The sequence below is a fragment of the Penicillium riverlandense genome (genome assembly GCF_028828495.1).
Source record: "Penicillium riverlandense strain IBT 135883 chromosome Unknown utg000001l_segment0_segment0, whole genome shotgun sequence".
Lineage (NCBI taxonomy): Eukaryota > Fungi > Ascomycota > Eurotiomycetes > Eurotiales > Aspergillaceae > Penicillium > Penicillium riverlandense.
In genome coordinates, this window is record NW_026643194.1 from 3,014,260 (window position 1) to 3,032,002 (window position 17,743).

Genomic DNA, 17,743 nt, shown 5'->3' on the forward strand with positions numbered 1-17,743 from the left:
TTTTCATCTTCTCCGACAGGGACACACACACATTCAGGCCCCTCGCGATAACCTCATCCCTGCTGAATGCAAGTTGAAAAAAGGAAACAACAAGTCGGATATCACGGGAATCATGCAAGCAAACCGGTAGACCCTTAAAAAACACCCTTGCAACCCATAGATGATAGAAAAAGAAAAGAGAAAGCAAGCACTCTATTTGATCTCGAGCAGCTTCACGTCGAAGATCAGCTTGGAGTTAGCCGGGATACCCGGCAGCGCCTTCTTGCCGTAGGCCAAGTTGGCAGGGACCGTGAGGCGACGCTCGCCACCAACAGCCATGCCAGCAACGCCGATGTCCCAGCCCTTGATCACCTCGCCCTTGCCGAGCTTGAAGGTGAACGGCTTGCCCTTCTTGTTGGCGTCAAAGACCTTGCCATCCTCCAGCTTGCCGATGTACCGCATAGCAACCGTGTTGCCGTGCTTGGCGGCAGCACCCTTACCGAGCTTCTTGTCATCTATCTTGACGCCCTTGACCTCCTTCACGCCGAGAGTGCCCGTGGGCTTGTCACCCGACGGGGTAGGACCCTGCTCCAGGTTCTTCGCGAACTGAACCTTCTTGTCGGTCTTGCTCTCCTTCTTGTCCTCCTTCTTGTTCTCCACAGCAGCGGCATCGCCATTGTTCTTCTTCAGCTTCTTCTGCTGAGCCTTGGTCAGAGCTGGCTCCTCAGCCTTGCCCTTCTTGCCCTTGGCGATCATGTCGTCCAGGCTAGGCTCCTCGTCCGACTCAGCGGCACGCTTGTTCTTACCCTTGGTAGGTGCCTCAACAAGCTGGGGGGTCTCCTCGTCGCTGTCGACCTCCGCAATCCGGGGGTCCTCCAGTCCATCGAGGTCATCGCTGTCACCCTCCATACCGTACAGGTCCTCAATGTCGAGCTCATCCTCATCGGGGGACAGGTCATAGTCGTCCTCATCATCCTCGTCCTCATCGAAATCCGGGTGGCCCTCATCGAGGCCAATGACATAGTTGCCAGTCAAGAAAATGGTGTGGTTACCAGAGACCTTGAAGAAAACGCGCTCGCCTTCGCAGACAGTGATGTCGAGGGGCTGCTGGCAGTTCTGTACGATAATCAGTTAGATATCTCTGTTGATCGCCTGGAAGGGATGGGAGGAAGTACCTGCTCGGGGTTCAGGGTGCAGATGACATTCTCGTCCAGGTCCAGGCCCTCGTCCGACTCGTCGTCGTCCTCCTCATCGTCATCAGTAGCGGGACCCTTGCCCTTGATGAGCTTGGAGATCGCAGCCTTGAGGTCGAAGCCGGAGTCATCCTCATCTTCGTCATCATCATCCTCCTCCATCGCGTCCTCCAGGTCCTTCAGAGCGGCGGCTTCCTTGAGTTTCCGAGCCTTCTCCTTGTCGCTGGGGCCACCGTTGACTTCCTCATCATCGTCGGAGTCGTCATCTTCCTCCTCATCGTCATCACTGTAGTCCTCATCATCCTCATCCGAGTCATCCAGGTCCATCCCAGGAGGAGGGCGAATGATCTTCAGAGTCGCGCGTGCGGGCTTGCTCGAGTCTCCGTCCTCGTACTCGGGCTCCTCATCAGGATCAATGGCAGCCATGCTCACCCGGAACTGTATTCGAGTTAGTTTTCTTCATCTTATCCCATAATGGACCATAATACTGACCGAAGCAGCAGCATTGGGGACAGCGGGAATCATAACCCCGGGAGGAACCCGGAGGGCGTAGACAGCAACAGGCTGAACGGCAGACATGATGAGCGATCTAACAAAAAGAATGCCCGAATGAAGGAAAGGAATGAGGTAAAAGAAAGTGTGGATGGGAAGAAAGAGAAAAACGGATCCGAGACAACAGACGATCGGCGCAAAGCTCTGCTCTTTTTTTTTTCCCTTGCATTTTTTACACCGCCCTGTTCCTGCCACTCTTGACCGTATTCAGCACCGCCCAGTCTCAACGCGCGGTTTTGCCATCCTCAGACCCACCCAGTCGCGTTTCTCTACTTATCTTCATCACGTCACAGTTGACGGTCATGGTGCCTGCCTCAGCCCAGCATGGGCTCTCGTCTTGATACCAAATCCGGAGAGGTGCGCAAGCGCATCGAGAATCGTATGTACCCATCAAACCCTTGGGGTCTGCTTTCTAACGCGACTGCGAGTAGATGAATTTCACGATGAAGCCGGCGAGGAATACGAAGCCTCCAGCTTCGGCGGCTTTGGAGACTATATGCGCCGCAAGAAAATCAAGCTTCAAAACCTCGATGCCGAAATCCGGGCGACATCTCAAGATTGCCCCCCGATATTCCGTGGCGTGGTCGCCCACGTCAACGGCTACACCCAACCTTCCCTTCAGGATCTGCACCGTCTGATTGTGAGCCATGGCGGTGGTTTTCTTCAATATCTGGATGGCAAAACGGTCGCAACCCATATTATTGCCAGCTCTTTAACGCCCAAGAAACGCGAGGAGTTCCGGCGGTACCGCATTGTGAAGCCCGCGTGGGTGACAGAAAGCATCAGGGCTGGTCGTCTGTTGCCATGGGATGGATTCAGGGTGGTGGATGAGGGACAGTCTCAGAAAGTGCTCAAGTTCGGCGACGGTCGGTTTACCAGTCAAACCAATACTCCTCGCAGTGGGTACAAAGACCAGTCCAATGTCAGCTGGTATAATTCCCAGTTGAGAACGATGGGGATGCCCAACGAAAGTCCAGACGCCTCACGCATATCGGCAGCTACTCCAGTAACACCTAGTGTGGCTCGTGACCCAGCCTCTCAGTCGGACTATGGCGACTTTCCTAGTTTCAGCGTCGACGAGGATCCACAGCAACCTTCTCCTCAGCAACGCCAGATGCCAGAGACCGCCAAAAGTTCCGAATCAACACCCATGCACTCCGATCATGGTGGAAGTACACCACCACTAGAAACAAATAATGTCGAGACGCCTTTACCCGCACCCAGTCCCCCGAGGCCCGAGTTGACGTCCGAAGAATATAATGCGCAGCTTTTATCCGACCCTCGAATGCAAAAATCCAGTGTTGCCAACCCGGAATTTATCCAGCAATACTATAGGGAGTCTCGTCTTCATCACCTGTCCACATGGAAAGCTGAGCTGAAGGCTCAACTTCAAGCGGCAACTATGGAAAAATCGCAACATCGAAAATCTCCCAAGAACCTTGCTCCTGGATCCAGGCGTTACATCCTACACGTGGACTTTGATTCTTTCTTCGCCGCTGTTTCTTTACTGAAGCACCCCGAGCTCCGAGAAAAACCTGTTGCTATCGCTCATGGGACAGGATCCGGCTCCGAGATTGCTAGCTGCAACTACGCAGCACGCGCACATGGCATCAAAAATGGCATGTGGATGAAGGGGGCGTTACAGATGTGCCCCGAACTCAAAATCTTGCCCTACGATTTCCCTGCCTACGAAGATGCGAGCCGTAAATTCTACAGTTCCGTCCTCTCTGTTGATGGCACGGTGCAGAGTGTGAGCATCGACGAAGCTCTAGTTGATGTCACCAACCAGTGTCTAGAGGCCGGTGGCTCTGATGGAAGAGGCATATCGGAAGGATCCATTTATCGCGAACAAGCCAAGGCCGACGAAATCGCTGCGAACTTGCGCGACTCCATAAAGGAGAAAACGGGATGTGCCGTCTCGGTGGGGATAGGCGGCAATATCCTGCTTGCCAAAGTTGCCTTGCGAAAAGCGAAACCTGCCGGCCAGTTCCAGTTAAAGCCTGACGATATCTTGGAATTTATTGGAAACCTCACAGTCCAAGATCTTCCTGGTGTGGGTCACAGTCTGGGCTCCAAACTGGAAGAGCTCGGTATCAAGCTCGTCAGAGACATCCGAGAGACCCCCAAGGATAAGCTAGTCTCGAGCTTGGGACCGAAAACAGGCGTCAAAATGCATGAGTATGCTCGAGGAATCGATCGAACAGAAGTTGGAAACGAAGTCATGAGAAAATCAGTCTCAGCCGAAGTCAACTGGGGCATCCGGTTCGTCAACCAAGTCCAAGCAGAAGACTTTGTGCGATCCTTGTGCGAGGAGCTGCATCGCAGACTGGTGGAGAATCTGGTCAAGGGTAAACAGCTTACCCTCAAGGTCATGCGAAGGTCGATGGATGCGCCCCTTGAACCGGTCAAGCATCTCGGTCATGGGAAATGCGATGTGTTCAACAAGAGCGTGGTCATTGGTGTCGCCACCAATGCAACTGATGTCCTCGGGAAAGAAGCCGTCTCGATGTTGAGAAGTTTCAGCTTTTCTCCGGGTGACTTGAGAGGACTGGGAGTGCAAATGACCAAACTGGAATCACTAAAGGCTGGTGGTTCTTCAGAGACGCTTGCAAGCAGTCAACGACAGCTTAACTTTCAGAAATCACCGCCCCGCAAGGAGATCAAAGCCACTCTGGATCCTGATGAATTAGAGAGTCCCCACAAGGGTGATTTGACTCCGATCCGAGTCGACCCACTGCTCCGCAACAGCGCTCACAAGCCTCTAAACATGTCCGGATCGCAATTCATTATGCCCACTCAAGCAGATCCCAAGGTCTTGTCTGAATTACCGAGTGACATTCGGTCCAGACTTGTATCTCAGGCAAAACCCCGGCAGGAGGAGCGCTCTGGATCTCCGTGTCCGCCTCCACGTCCAGAGCGATCACCAGCAACTGCAGACCTTCCTCCAGAGTCCCAATTGGACCCCGAAGCACTGGCCGCGCTGCCAGAAGATGTGCGGAACGAAGTATTGGGCTATTACAAGCAGGTACCAACATCCGCACAACCTGCACCGCCTCCAGCTGCTACAGCTGCTCCAACATCACGCCCCACAACCTCCGGGTCTCTCAGAGTGAGAAAGCCGGCCTCTCCGCCCAAGAAGAAGCGCGGTCGTGCTCCCAAGACAGCCTTCGGCGATGGTAATAAGACCCTAGCGCAGTCGACTTTCGTCCTTCCCCGACCAAGCACTTCTTCTGGCAATACAGACGATGAGACCACTTCCCGACAGCAGTCTCCTACCGCAGAGGACCAACCAGAAGTATCCGCCGAGTTTCTCGCTGCGCTACCCGAGGATATCCGCCAAGAAGTTCTCGAGGAACAAAAGCGTGCGCGCATGTTCCAACGCCCGGTCCGCAAACCACCGCCCCAAGTTCAAGCACCCGCCATTGCACCACCCACGATCGAGAAGCGCGTTTCCCTCGAGCCTCTACAGCCACGACCCGTCTTCACCTCGCAGAGACTATCAACCCTTCCAGATCTCCGAAATGCAGTCGGCTCTTGGTTCGCCGCCTTTGCGGATGACGGTCCGTTCAGCGACGATGTCTCCTCGCTTTCTACATACCTCCACCGCGTGACGAGGGAAGAGAAAGATCTTGACAAGGCTGTTTCGGTGGTGAGATGGCTGGTCTGGCTTGTCGGTGACCATAATCGTTCACAGGGATCTCGACGTGTCGGAGCTCATCCCTCTCCAGAAACGATGACTTGGTCTGAGGCCATTGCAATGATGCAGCAGACTATCCAGACTGCTGTGGAGGAGAGGGACATGCCGCCTGTGGATTTTGACTAGGCTTGGTATGTAGTCCTATATGGATGACAGTTTCTAACGATGCAATGAATGATGATATGCCTACTAATTATATTACTCTCGTTCTTCCACGTCCACTGGTATAAAATAAGCAAGCAATACATATGTTTGATAGTTTTACTATAAAAGAAAATTATGTTGCCACAATCCAGCCAGATCCAGCCAGAATACACCCGCGTTCTGCTACTTCCACGTATACTCTTAACTACATGGATATCTGAACCAAATATCTCTGATGGATTTCCCACATAATGTCTCAGCGTACATGGCAGGGCCTATTGCTTGACGGCACGAAAGTTCCCGTATCACAAATCATCAGCTAAGCGTAGTTCAGCCGGGTCGCGTTCCACCGAGGCTGTAGGTAACCGGCGTCTATTCTGGGATTGAACGATGACTCTCGCACCTCCGTAACAGACCAGTCTAAAGAGATTGCCGCACCGCTCGTAGACTGGGCCCATACTAGCAGGCAGATCACATTGTCGCCTTTGTAGTTCAGAATACCCGGTGGCACAGGGAACTCGGTCGCCTCGTTCACGTAAGGGTTGTAACGTCCATACTGATACCCGTTGACGTAGAGTAACGCCCTGACTGCTGAGCTGCTTCCGAGGTTCTGCAGGTTAAAGACGATAGACGCATCGTGGCCCTCGGGGATGTTGAGTGGCACCGTGGTACGGTAGAAGCGCACCGTCGCGTTCGCGAAGCCCTCCGAAGGGCTCGATGCCGGCCAGAACGAGTCGTCGTATCCCGGGAGGTGCCAGCCCAACCGCTCCGCCTGCCATCCGGCCTCGTTATACGCGCCCCGGACGGGGTCCAGATAGACACCGTCCGCACCTCCCGCTGTTCCCGCCATCCTCCACGAGGAGAAGCCCGGCCCGGTGGTGTTTGTTAGGCTGATCTGATATATACCGCGAACGGATGTCGCGCCGCCGCCTTCATCGTGGCCAGAGGTGTCTGCCACCACGGCGAGCACGTTGGGACCCGACTCGACTAACGTGTCGTTGGGAAAATCGAGCGTAAGAGATCCTGAGCTAGAGGAGCTCCCGAGGAACGCCCCGATGAACTTGCCGTTCAGATAGACAGAATACCCGGCAGACTCGCCCCCGTAGACGGTCATATTGACGCCAGCTGCTGTGCCGTTGAACCGGCCGCGATAGAGGAACGAGCCAGTATGGAAACCGTAGTCGTCGCTGTAGAGGTACGGGACGGTTCCCGAGCCGGAATTGTGCGTGGTGCTGTGGTTCCCCTCGATCCACGCAAGGCTTGTGTCGGAATAAGATAGCAAGATCTCGGGGAGAGAGTCTTGACCCTTCCACGGGCCGAGTTTTGGAAGTTTGACTCTAACTGGCCCCGAGAGCCGTGCTTTGAGGCTGCCATATGAGGTACGCTCAGTTTTGAGAACCTTACCGTTCCACGCAACTTTCTTCACTGCATGGGGTGCGAAAACTTCAATCTGCGTAGCGTTGACCGTATCTCCTGTAACATAGATTGTGTGCGAGTCAATACTGGCTCCTCGGACGAGGTATGGGCCAGAAACAACTACTGAATGACTGTCAGCCTCTCAATTTTGTGCTTGGTGGGTTCTGGGACGGACGGAAAGAAGCGGCGCCAAGGGGAAGGAGGGGGATGGAAGAGGAAGGCATACCGGTCTCGTTGACGGGGACAAGCGGATCCGCGCTTAATGAGGGGACGAAGATGAAGTTGGCGACGCTCCGGTCCACGACCAGCACTTTTACCTTTCCGACTTGTGCGACGGTTAACCCGATAGGTTGTTCAAACGTGATGATGGTTCCCTTCTCTGCCGCGCGGAAACGCACGTTGGTCTGGTGGCTGGTCAGCAGAGTGCCGGTGGAGGCCCCTGTTATGTAGGCCTCTCCTCCCTCGCCTGCCGGAGTCCATAGTACCAACGTCGTCTCCCCTTCAATGACGGCGTAGGTCAGCACCTCCGCGGTGGAATATATGATGGATTCCTCTCCAATGCTTAAGTCGGTTACTAGGATCTTCGCAATGTGGCCACTAAGAGTCATCTCGCTCTCGTGGGCTGGAACGGTCACCCTTCCAACTGACGTGTCGAGCTGGATCTTGAAAGTCACCGGGGTCGAAGAAGTGGAATCGTTGTGCCTGACAACATAGAAGCCAGCACCGTTATCCGGATTTCGCAGTTCTGTGGCCAAAATGAGAGGATTCGTGGTATAATTCGTTCCTGATGCGATACGGTCTGTCTTCCTCAGGTCATATGCAACTCTGGTAAAGAGGGCGAGATTCTTCAGCTCGAAGAAGCTGTCCCGCAGCGAGCGGTCCTCGGCAATCGGGGCAGAATAATCGTAGCTGCTGCCCAGGAAAGGGACACCGAGCCAGCCCCAGTTAGTACCTCCGTATGTCATGTAGGACATGATTGCCGTAAGTCCCTGGTCGATGTTGTGACGATAGTAGATGTTTCGGTACTCAAGCCCAACCGTGTCCGCACAGCCGTCCGGAAAACCCGTCAGGGGGACCACCTTGCCACCTTGGAACTCCGGCATGTAGCTTGGCTGAGACGGGGAATAGGTGTCGAAATAAGACACATAATCTAACAGAGTGAATGCCGGGTGCGAACTCGAGCACTGCGACGGGTTACACGACCAGCACAGGGGCTAGATGATTGGCCATTAGTAACTTCTTTGTGTCAGATTGCGTGAGGGGAACCAACATAGGAATCGAAGCCGTGTATATCTACATCCCCTCCCGCACCTACGGTGTCCCAGTCGGAAGACCAAGACCAGTCATTGTTGGGACTGTTGTGCGTGAACGGGATGCCTATTCCATTAGCCCTAGCATTCTCTTCGAGCTTCTCCATGTAGTCAATGTGTTTAGTGTCCGGCGTTTTGCTCGACTTATCAATCCATTGGTTGGGTAGTTCGTTCTCGATCTGGTAGCTGATAACCGTACCATTGCGGTACACTTGGAATGGGGCGACAAGCTGGGCGACTGCAGACTGATATGGTTCCCACGCCTCAGTGTAAGCAGAGCCATTGGATCTCAGAGTGCCGTAGGCTCCAGTGGTCAGCCAGAGAGGGAAGCCGCCAGCGTTCAGCTCGCCGTTGATGTAAGGACCGGGCCGCGGAGTCACAAACATTCCGACTTCACGGGCATAGTTGAGGAGGCGGGTGAGGTCGCGACCCCCGGTCTCGGTGTCGACTTTGCCTGGTACGGGCTCGTGGTATCCCCAGAGACTGTAGAAGGACATGGTATTCATGCCCATGGCCTTCATCTTCTGAAGGATATCTTCCCAGAGCTCTGGCACGGGCAACCTGAATGGATGCATCTCGCCTCCAAAAAGGAAAGCACGCTGACCGTTGATGAAGTAGCTGTAGTGGTCCCACTGCACCGTGTCGGTGTAATTGGTACTCTTGATGGGCCAGTCGCTGTCATCAGCCCGAGCCGCGATGATGGCGCAGCACAACAGCAGGGAGCTGGACGCCCATGAGGCAAGTCCTGAAGCAAGTCGAACCATTTCTCAATTTATCTTCGAAAAACTATTGGATTCACGATCCTTGAGTGGTTAGTTCTGGAGGACAATGGTAATGCGAGACCATTATATAAGAATCTTTCTCAATGCACGTTAGAAGATTATTCACATTCTAGCCTACGAGGGGCAGCTGGAATTCCCTCGAAGATCGAGTCCACCTTGACTTCCGGCCTTGAGAATTTCCGTCTAGGCGCACTAACTGAGATCCTGGCTCGGGCTAAAGTAACGCGACGTGGACACAGACCTTCAAACGGATTCATGGAAACGGGCCGTCTCAGGCGCCATGCCGATCGATAAAAAATGCTGATGAAAAGACCAACACTGAATCAGGAGCTATCTAGTACAGTTTCGTAGTGGTGAAAAACTTTGACCCGTGAAGAAAATGCAGTTGGGGGACCAGGTGCCGAGAAAAGCGAAAGCCCAAGGGTCGGTCGACTGCCGAGGAATGGTCTTCAATGGCAAAGGCCAATGCTTGGCGGTGCCATTAGCTAGACAGCAAGCTGACCAACGAGGAGACTGAGGGCACGTATATCCGAAAGGGAGTGGAATAAAGGTATAAAGTGTGAAAAACAAAGCCCTGCAGCGGAAGCAGGAGAAAATGCTCAGACAATTAGGTCGAGTTCCCCGGGAAAGTTGGATGTGATTGGCATCCAAACCACCCAAAAGTGCAGCCAGGACGACCCTGCTTGAAGAAGGCAGTTTTCCTTCCCAATGTAAGCGATGGATCTCATCGGATCCTTCACCACTAATGTGGCTTATGGATTTCGCACCGATACCGTAATAGGACTTAGAATGTCAACAGACGGAGTGTCCTCGGACTTGTGTTTCCCGAGCGATATTGCGGGGAATCCAGAAAGGTCTACACGCTAACCCAGGTCCACTTCGGGCAAGTTAGAGACGCAGCCGAGACAGCAGCCTAGGGGCACCGCGCGTGTCTCTGGTGTACTGTATAGTCCCATTTCTCATACCCAGTCTTCGGTGCAGAATTGACCGACACTGCACGAACTTTTTGAGTTCCCCATTCTTCTACACTGTCAAACCTTGCAGTATAAGAGGGAACAGCTGTCCGTTTTCCTGATGCGTTAACAGGCCATTGAGGTAACTGCATCGCGTGAAACATAATGTGGACCTTAGGCTCTGTTTTGACGTCGGTACTGTTCGCCCGCGCGTCTCTTGCCGGCCGCAGTTGCTGGCGAGATACCGACTGCACCGGTCCAACCAAGGCGGCGTTTTCAGGCGTCTGGGACTCTTATATCTATGCGCCGAGGTCTCGCACCGTGAGTCCCAGCGCAGTTGTGTCCTTTGCTAACGGTGAGAGCTTGAAGTATTCCGACAATATCGAGTTGTCCGGCAATGGCTCACTGGCGGTCCTGGACTTTGGCATCGAAGTTGGCGGGATCGTTCATCTGAGCTGGAAATCAAGCACCGCCGGGCAGCTGGGGCTGGCCTTCACTGAAGGTAAGAACTGGATCGGAAAGGCGTCGGACAATTCGCATAGCGGATCGCCCGATGGTGCAATCTATGCCAACCTCACTCACGGCTCCGGAACTTATGTGATGCCGGATGAGGTGATGCGAGGAGGCTTCCGGTACCTAACTCTATTCCTCGTCGGTGACGGGACGGTGACTGTATCCAACATTGACCTTGAACTCTCTTTTCAACCTACGTGGTCCAACTTGCGGGCGTATCAGGGCTATTTCTACTCCAGTGACGACGAGCTGAACAAGATTTGGTACAGTGGGGCATACACCCTGCAAACAAACGCGGTGCCAGCGTACGTAAACAGTTGGCGCTGCCCGTGCCGGTGGTTGACCTTTATATAGGAACACTGGACAGTGGAATCCATCGTACCCAAACTATCCATGGGCCCTAAACGGTGTGCTCGGCAACGGAAGCACTATCCTGGTTGACGGTGCCAAGCGTGACCGTGCCGTCTGGCCCGGCGATATGGGAGTCGCTGTTCCCTCGAACTTTGTCAGCATTGGTGATATGTTGAGCACGAAGAATTCGTTGCAGACAATGTACGACCATCAGGTACGTGATGCTTTGCTGCAAACCCCCAGCTTCCGTTAATCTCAGTCCAGAATAGCGACGGCTCTTTCCCAGAATCGGGTCCACCATATCTGCAGCAAAACAGTGACAGTAAGCGGCCACTCTCTAGGGGAGGAGAGCGTTAACCGTGTCTAGCTTACCACATGTGGACAATGATTGGAACGTATAATTACATTCTATATACATATGACCTTACTTGGCTCCGCACCGTCTGGCCCAAATATAAGGCCGCATTCGACTACATCTACGCCAAGGTTGACTCGAGCGGCCTTTTGTACTCCACTGGCACAAAAGACTGGGGTCGCCTTATCACGGGTGGGAACCTTACCGAGGCGAATATGATGTGAGTCGCGCAGACACGGGCTACTTCACATGGAACTAATCGTTAGACTGTATAAAACGCTTATCACAGGCTCGTCTCTGGCTGCGTGGATGGGTGATAACGTTCTTAGCGACACCTGTCTCGAACGTGCCACGAATCTTCAAGAGGCCATTAACGCCCATTGCTGGGATGACGCGGTAGGAGCGTATCGGGACAGCGCGACGTCCACGACTGTTATTCCCCAAGATGCGAACAGCATGGCGGTTGTGTTCAATTTTACCAACGACAATCAGACACAATTTATCTCGTCCCATCTCACGCAAAACTGGAACTCAATCGGCGCGGTGTCTCCTGAGCTCACAAACAATGTTGTCTCGTTCATCTCGTCCATCGAAGTCAACGCTCACTTTGTGGCTGGACAATCGCTGCGCGCTCTCGACTTGATCCGAAGGAGCTGGGGCTGGTACCTCAACAATCCTAACGGCACGCAAAGCACAGTCATTGAGGGATATCTCCCCGATGGTACGTTCGGATACCGTTACAACCGTGGCTACAAGGACGCGAGCTATACATCTCACTCACACGGATGGAGCAGTGGACCCACAAACGCTCTCACAGAGCATGTGCTTGGTCTGAGCATCATGAGCCCCTTGGGCAAAACGTGGAGCCTGCAGCCACAATTTGGCGACCTGAAGTTCGTGGAGGGAGGCTTCCAGACTGATCTCGGTAAATTTAGGGCAAGATGGGCGCTCAAGCCCCGTGGTTACATTGTCACGGTCAATGCCCCGATTGGTACTTCCGGAGTGGTTGTGCTGCCAGCGCTTTCACGACCGGGTATCATATTGGTGAACGGAATTAAGACCAAGTATGATACGGAGGCTGGAGGATGGTCGTTTTCGCTCCGTGGGGGACAGCACACAATCGTAGTTAACGCAAAGTAGCATAAAACAGCTAGTAATATGACGCAAAGTTATACATGGCCATGACTGTTAGCGACTATTTTGGGATCGCATAACGTCTTATTGATACCGCTGTTAAACGATTCTCCGAAACTCTCACCGCTAAGACTCCTAGTTACGCATCGTGGGAATGGGGAGAAACAACTAGTCCGTTTTCTTGAGCTTGTCATTGATCCTTAAGCCCAAAATAAGTGATTGAGGTACCCGCACTACGTTTATATAGATATCAAAATAGAAATATTGCTAGCAGTTATTTACTAAACTTTCATTGTTGTGAGTGCTGCACGTAGTCCTTTCCTATAGTGTTGTTACTGGGTTGAACCGTATAGTGGCGAAAGGCTACTACTTGGACGTTGAACTTTGGCGAGAGAAGCTTGACGGAGCCTTTACGACCCAATAAATTTGTACAGTCAGGACTGTGGGCTTTGACATTTAGCAGCCACCAGTCGCACTTCCACCAACACAAACATCCCCTGTGCATTTAAATCCACGTGTCCCTTCGACGTTCCCACACAAATATTCATCAGTTTGTGTGCCGTTGGATTGGAGAACCAGATCTACACCGGTGATCTTAATATTCTCACAGGGCTTCACGGCTGAACATTGAAAGCTAGCGACGTCTTCGCTTGTCGTTGTCCCTGCAATATTTCTGAAGGATAAGTCACGCAGCTGAAATTTGGAGGATGTGCAGTTCCCAGCAGCCCCCGAAAACGTGGTGCATTGAGAAATGGCGAAGGCAGGACCTCGCAATGCTGTGGCGGCAAGGCCATCAAACGCCATATCAGAGGCATCTACGGATGTTAGTGTCCAGCGTTTTCGTTAAAGAGGCCTACCGAGGAACTTACGTCCCAAGCCGCCGCCTCCTCCGTTCGGAGGGTAATTGACCTGTTCCCCAGTCCATGTTTTGAAGTAAACTGCATGCAGCGTCCCATCGAATGTGATGTTTCTGGCGATGACCCGCTCGACGACCTCATACACATCCTTGTATTGGCCAATGCTACCGATGGCAATACCAAGGCCGCGGTGAAACAAACAGTCCTCGATGAGAATATCTGTTGAGTTGGCCTTGATACTTATACTGTCATCCCCATTATCTACCTCCCAATTGCGAAAGGTGATATGAGAGCTATAGATGGTGTCTGCACCGTCAGTGTTGCGAGACGAACCGCCGTGATTGGTGTTGTTGACGTAAATATGATCGAACAACGTCCTCTGTGAGTGAATAATAGACAGAGTCCTATGATACGTCTTTAGCCCACATGTCTGTTCCTCGTTTTTTGGTCTCCATACCACATCTGGCTTTGAACAAACCGCACGCCATTGAACACGGAATCAGAAGTTGATACCGTCATAGCATGTGGTCGTCCTGGGTAATTAGATACTGATCCGGTAGTACTATACCATACCTGTCCATTACCATTCAATGTTCCGTATCCGTGGCCGTCGAAGTGAACATTCTTGCCTCCGAAAAGCCATGCGGTTGATTGGTTTTGGTATCCTACTGGCAAGGAATGGTTTAACCAGTATGAGGTGTTTGTGCTCCACTTTCCAAATATCAGTTCACATTCAATCGATTTTATCAGACTGTTTTACCAGAAGCGTTCCGCGAAGATCGACCTCACAGTTTTCCAACCCAGTCGTGTTCATCACACTATTGATATGGTAGGTGGTATTTTGGAACAAAACTTTCCCTCCATGTCCGCAATCATCGAATGCTTTCAACACGGCAGGGGCATCGTCAATTGTCTCCGAACCAGCAGCGGGTACAGTGCAAACTTTGGTTGCTGGATGGGACAAGCCCGTCACCGCAAGCGAGAATAATGCGAGGATCGACAAGAAGTACATTGAGAACTTGAATTTTGACTGAATTATCCTATCTTGCCTCTTTGAAATTTATTTACTTATACTCCATGGGAGTCAGTGCTGCATAGACTTGATTTGTGGAAAAAAAACTGCATAAAACAGACCAGTAGAAAATGCGGGGTGCAGTGCTCGGGGTATCGGGTAGCGAACTGGTGTCAGGGCCAAGCTTCAGTTCTGGAAAACAACTCAGCCAAGAGAATGGCCCACATTTAAAAATCTGATTCCTATACCAATCTAGGTCCAAAATTTCTTATCAAATGGGCTTGTGGTCTAGTGGTATGATTTTCCCTTAGCATGGGAGAGGTCCGGGGTTCAATTCCCCGCGAGTCCATTTTTTGATCTTTTCTGAGAATGTGGTAGTGTTTTTGATGTTTTTGAGGGTTAGAAAGGGTTTTTACGGTGATGTGTGTGGGTGACATAATCTTGTTAAGACATGAACTATACACTCCCTTGGCGGGGCCGGCCTGGGCATGGATTCCCTAGGAGTCTATTTTTTGTCCCTAAAGCTCCGGGCCTTGATGTTCTTTGCTCTTCCTGCATAAATTTTCAATTACGTACGTATGCTTTCCCTTCGCATTAGAGCAGTCTAGGGTATTCAGTAGTGCGTTTTTCTGATATGAAGAGTTTGAAATCCTTTTGTAATGGGACTCTGGTATCATAAAATATATAGGTTTACACTAGGCCCTCCATAAATTTCTCAACATCTTAATAAAACAAGTCGCCCAACACGCCCGGGAAATAGCAAAAGCAATAGGCAGTCCCGGATTTGCTATTATAATTTAATGGGTGAGTGTTGCTAAGTCACACTTAGTCTCCGCCGCTGAAGAGTTACTAGGATGACTGTCTATGGACAGAATGATCCAGTTATAAAAGTATCCGTCGTAAGTGTAATCGGCGAAGGGAAGAACAAAAAGTAAGGAAAGGGCTTGTCTAGAGACTTAGGTATAACCCCCTCACCTTTTCTTTGGAGAGGAGGCGGATAATTCACTCCGCAAACAGCCAACCACAGAGAGCGGAGAGTCATACTCCGTCGCTTGGGGTTCAGCCGGCGAATGATACATGATTGGGTATAGAGAACAACAAACATGGCGAAAGGGATCCATCACGGATCTCGCGGCTAGAGTCTCATTGGAATACTAGCCCCCGCCACGCACGGAATGCTCCACGGAGGGGAATAGGTCTGTTTGACGGACAATTATTTCTGGGTTTAATAAAGCTCTTTTTAAGACATAAGCCATAGCCATTTTGAGATTGCGCCAACTACAACTTGTATTTTGTCAATAATCGCTTCTATCAGGAAAAGATAGAGAGCCTTCATCGCACTTCGCACTCCATCGCCTGCTGCAAAGGAACACCCATCATGTCGTCTACCACCAGTACGGAGACATCCATGCACCAGCCCTCACAAACCAAGCTAGCCACCAAGGAAGGAGATCCTGCTCGTGCCCCTTTGGCTGCGTCTTCGTCGTGGACGGAAGATGTGCACTTTTTGGGCGACAAGGACGGCAAGGTCAAGCTGCGTTGCCCACCAATATTTGACAACGTCAACGACACCCGCACATACCTGAAGCAGCACCTGGCAGCCGCTTTCCGAGTCTTTGCTAAGCAGGGATTTGATGAGGGTGTTGCAGGCCACATCTCTCTACGCGATCCTGGCAACCCCGAACATTTCTGGATCAACCCACTCTCTACACATTTCTCGCAGATCCGCGTCAGCGACCTGGTTCTCGTCAGTGAAAACGGTGAGGTCCTTCCAGAGGGAGCGCAGAGCGCCATCAACGGCCCGGCCTTCGCCATCCACAGTGCCATCCACCGCGCGCGGCCGGACCTCAATGCAGCATGCCATGCACATAGTGTATACGGCAAGGCCTTCAGCTGCTTCGGCCGCCCGATTGAGATGCTGTATCAGGATGCGCTGCGCTTTTACAACGACCTGGCCGTGTACCCTCGCTACGGAGGCACTGTCCTCACCGCTGAGGAGGGTGACCATATCGCCAAAGCGCTGGGTCCGACTTGCCGCAGTGTTATCCTACAGAATCACGGCATGATTACGTGTGGCCGGACGGTCGACGAGGCGGCCTTCTTGTTCATTGCGCTGGACCGATGTTGCCACGCGCAGATGCTTGCTAACGCTGCCGTATGCCCTGGGTTTGAGAAAAATTACATCGCCAAAGAGCAGGCAGAGTTCACGCACAAAAAGAGTGGCAACTCGAATAAGATGTGGCTAGCCTTCCAGCCATACTATGACCAGGTGGTCAAGGAGGACCCCGGGGTACTGGAGTAGCCAAATGGACGATGTTTAAGAATTTCAGGGACAAGCGAATCGATCAAACATAAATTTGATACTGAGAACCGGAAACTTCCATATCCTGTGGCTTTTTTTTTTGAACATGAGTTGGCTGGCTAATTGCGCAATTCCATCATTGATCTTATACAGATGGGCTAATTGCTTACATCCAACCGTTGAACTAAGTTAATCACTAATTGCCTGAGAAGGAGCTCTCTGCTTCCCCGCACTGTAGCGCATCAGTCCAAGCCCTTGCCACTGATACTGAATCAGTAAAGTCACATGAAGGTATCTGTTCTTTCCTTCTTTTCACGGAGGAAACGCCGGAGATTGGGCGTCGGTGGACTGGCAATCTTCAAGGCCCGCACTTGAGGACTGGTGAACGGCGGACGATGGTCTCACCACCATAGCGTCTACCGCCGTTTCGTTCAAGTGGGGTTCAAGCGGGGAGCTCATTACATGTTGACTAGATTGGACTTCGGCGGACTTCGTCGCTCCGTCAGACGGCCTCAAGAACTCCGCCCGCAGCATTTGCCGGCAATCCGGCGAAGAGGAGTCCTGATACCTGCGAGTAGTGCAGTCCAACTGCCAATGGCTGACAACGGACGGTGGGCCATTTTTGCGGGAAGTCGTTTTTCGTGCAAGTGTGGACGAAAGCCAAAGCTACGTGTCCGCGTCGTATCCTTTGTCCTAACGGCCATCTACAGCGCGGAGCCCTCGGCCATGGTGGTGTAAGTGGCCGCTGGACTGCATATTTTTTTTCTTTACCAGTGTCTCATCTGCTGTGCTACGAGATCGACATGAAATGTGTGAATTCGGTATTTAGATACATGGCCGGCCGCCATTCATATGTCCCAGATAAGGACAAGGTCGTTGCCGTCACTGTGCGCCGAGACAAGATTGACAGAGTAATCAATGCGCTGCCAACGCCCGGCGGAAAGATCCTGGTGAAGTTGGAGTGAGTAGGTAGTTGATGTCCTCAAGCACCGCCGACTTCATTCGCCACTTCTATGTGTTTGGTATGAATAGCCTCAGTCACTCAAGAATAACAAGGTTCTAGATCAGCTTCAGCGCTTGAATTTAAAAGCTATGTACAGTTTTGTATTCATCTTACACCCCTGCCTATCTGCCTTGAAAAGGAGAAGCAAAAAACAAACAAGCACACAAAACAGGCGAGACAGGCAGGAGAG

The 17,743-nt window shown here is 52.0% G+C and overlaps 6 protein-coding genes across 6 annotated transcripts; 3 read left to right on the forward strand and 3 right to left on the reverse strand.

Annotated features, from left to right (window-relative positions):
• Window positions 1-192: 192 nt before the first annotated feature.
• Window positions 193-1,751, reverse strand: N7474_001229 (FKBP-type peptidyl-prolyl cis-trans isomerase; the record flags this gene model as incomplete). The annotated part of the gene is made up of 3 exons (XM_057192644.1): window positions 193-1,095; window positions 1,155-1,610; window positions 1,665-1,751. 3 exons carry the CDS (start codon window positions 1,749-1,751, stop codon window positions 193-195), a joined length of 1,446 nt encoding a protein of 481 aa, XP_057057597.1.
• A 297-nt stretch (window positions 1,752-2,048) lies between these two features.
• On the forward strand, window positions 2,049-5,547 carry N7474_001230 (putative DNA damage repair protein Mus42; the record flags this gene model as incomplete). The annotated part of the gene is made up of 2 exons (XM_057192645.1): window positions 2,049-2,103; window positions 2,156-5,547. The coding sequence occupies 2 exons, from the start codon at window positions 2,049-2,051 to the stop codon at window positions 5,545-5,547; spliced, it is 3,447 nt and encodes a 1,148-aa protein (XP_057057598.1).
• Window positions 5,548-5,884: 337 nt separating this feature from the next.
• Window positions 5,885-9,055, reverse strand: N7474_001231 (glycoside hydrolase family 35 protein; the record flags this gene model as incomplete). Its single annotated transcript, XM_057192646.1, has 3 exons — window positions 5,885-7,104; window positions 7,208-8,195; window positions 8,297-9,055. The coding sequence occupies 3 exons, from the start codon at window positions 9,053-9,055 to the stop codon at window positions 5,885-5,887; spliced, it is 2,967 nt and encodes a 988-aa protein (XP_057057599.1).
• Window positions 9,056-10,191: 1,136 nt separating this feature from the next.
• Window positions 10,192-12,385, forward strand: N7474_001232 (Six-hairpin glycosidase-like protein; the record flags this gene model as incomplete). The annotated part of the gene is made up of 5 exons (XM_057192647.1): window positions 10,192-10,844; window positions 10,894-11,104; window positions 11,155-11,212; window positions 11,258-11,465; window positions 11,512-12,385. 5 exons carry the CDS (start codon window positions 10,192-10,194, stop codon window positions 12,383-12,385), a joined length of 2,004 nt encoding a protein of 667 aa, XP_057057600.1.
• Window positions 12,386-12,835: 450 nt separating this feature from the next.
• N7474_001233 (putative exo-polygalacturonase) lies at window positions 12,836-14,248 on the reverse strand (the record flags this gene model as incomplete). Its single annotated transcript, XM_057192648.1, has 4 exons — window positions 12,836-13,194; window positions 13,249-13,640; window positions 13,694-13,947; window positions 13,997-14,248. 4 exons carry the CDS (start codon window positions 14,246-14,248, stop codon window positions 12,836-12,838), a joined length of 1,257 nt encoding a protein of 418 aa, XP_057057601.1.
• Window positions 14,249-15,626: 1,378 nt separating this feature from the next.
• On the forward strand, window positions 15,627-16,550 carry N7474_001234 (uncharacterized protein; the record flags this gene model as incomplete). The annotated part of the gene is made up of 1 exon (XM_057192649.1): window positions 15,627-16,550. The coding sequence occupies one exon, from the start codon at window positions 15,627-15,629 to the stop codon at window positions 16,548-16,550; it is 924 nt and encodes a 307-aa protein (XP_057057602.1).
• Between the last annotated feature and the right edge of the window lie 1,193 nt (window positions 16,551-17,743).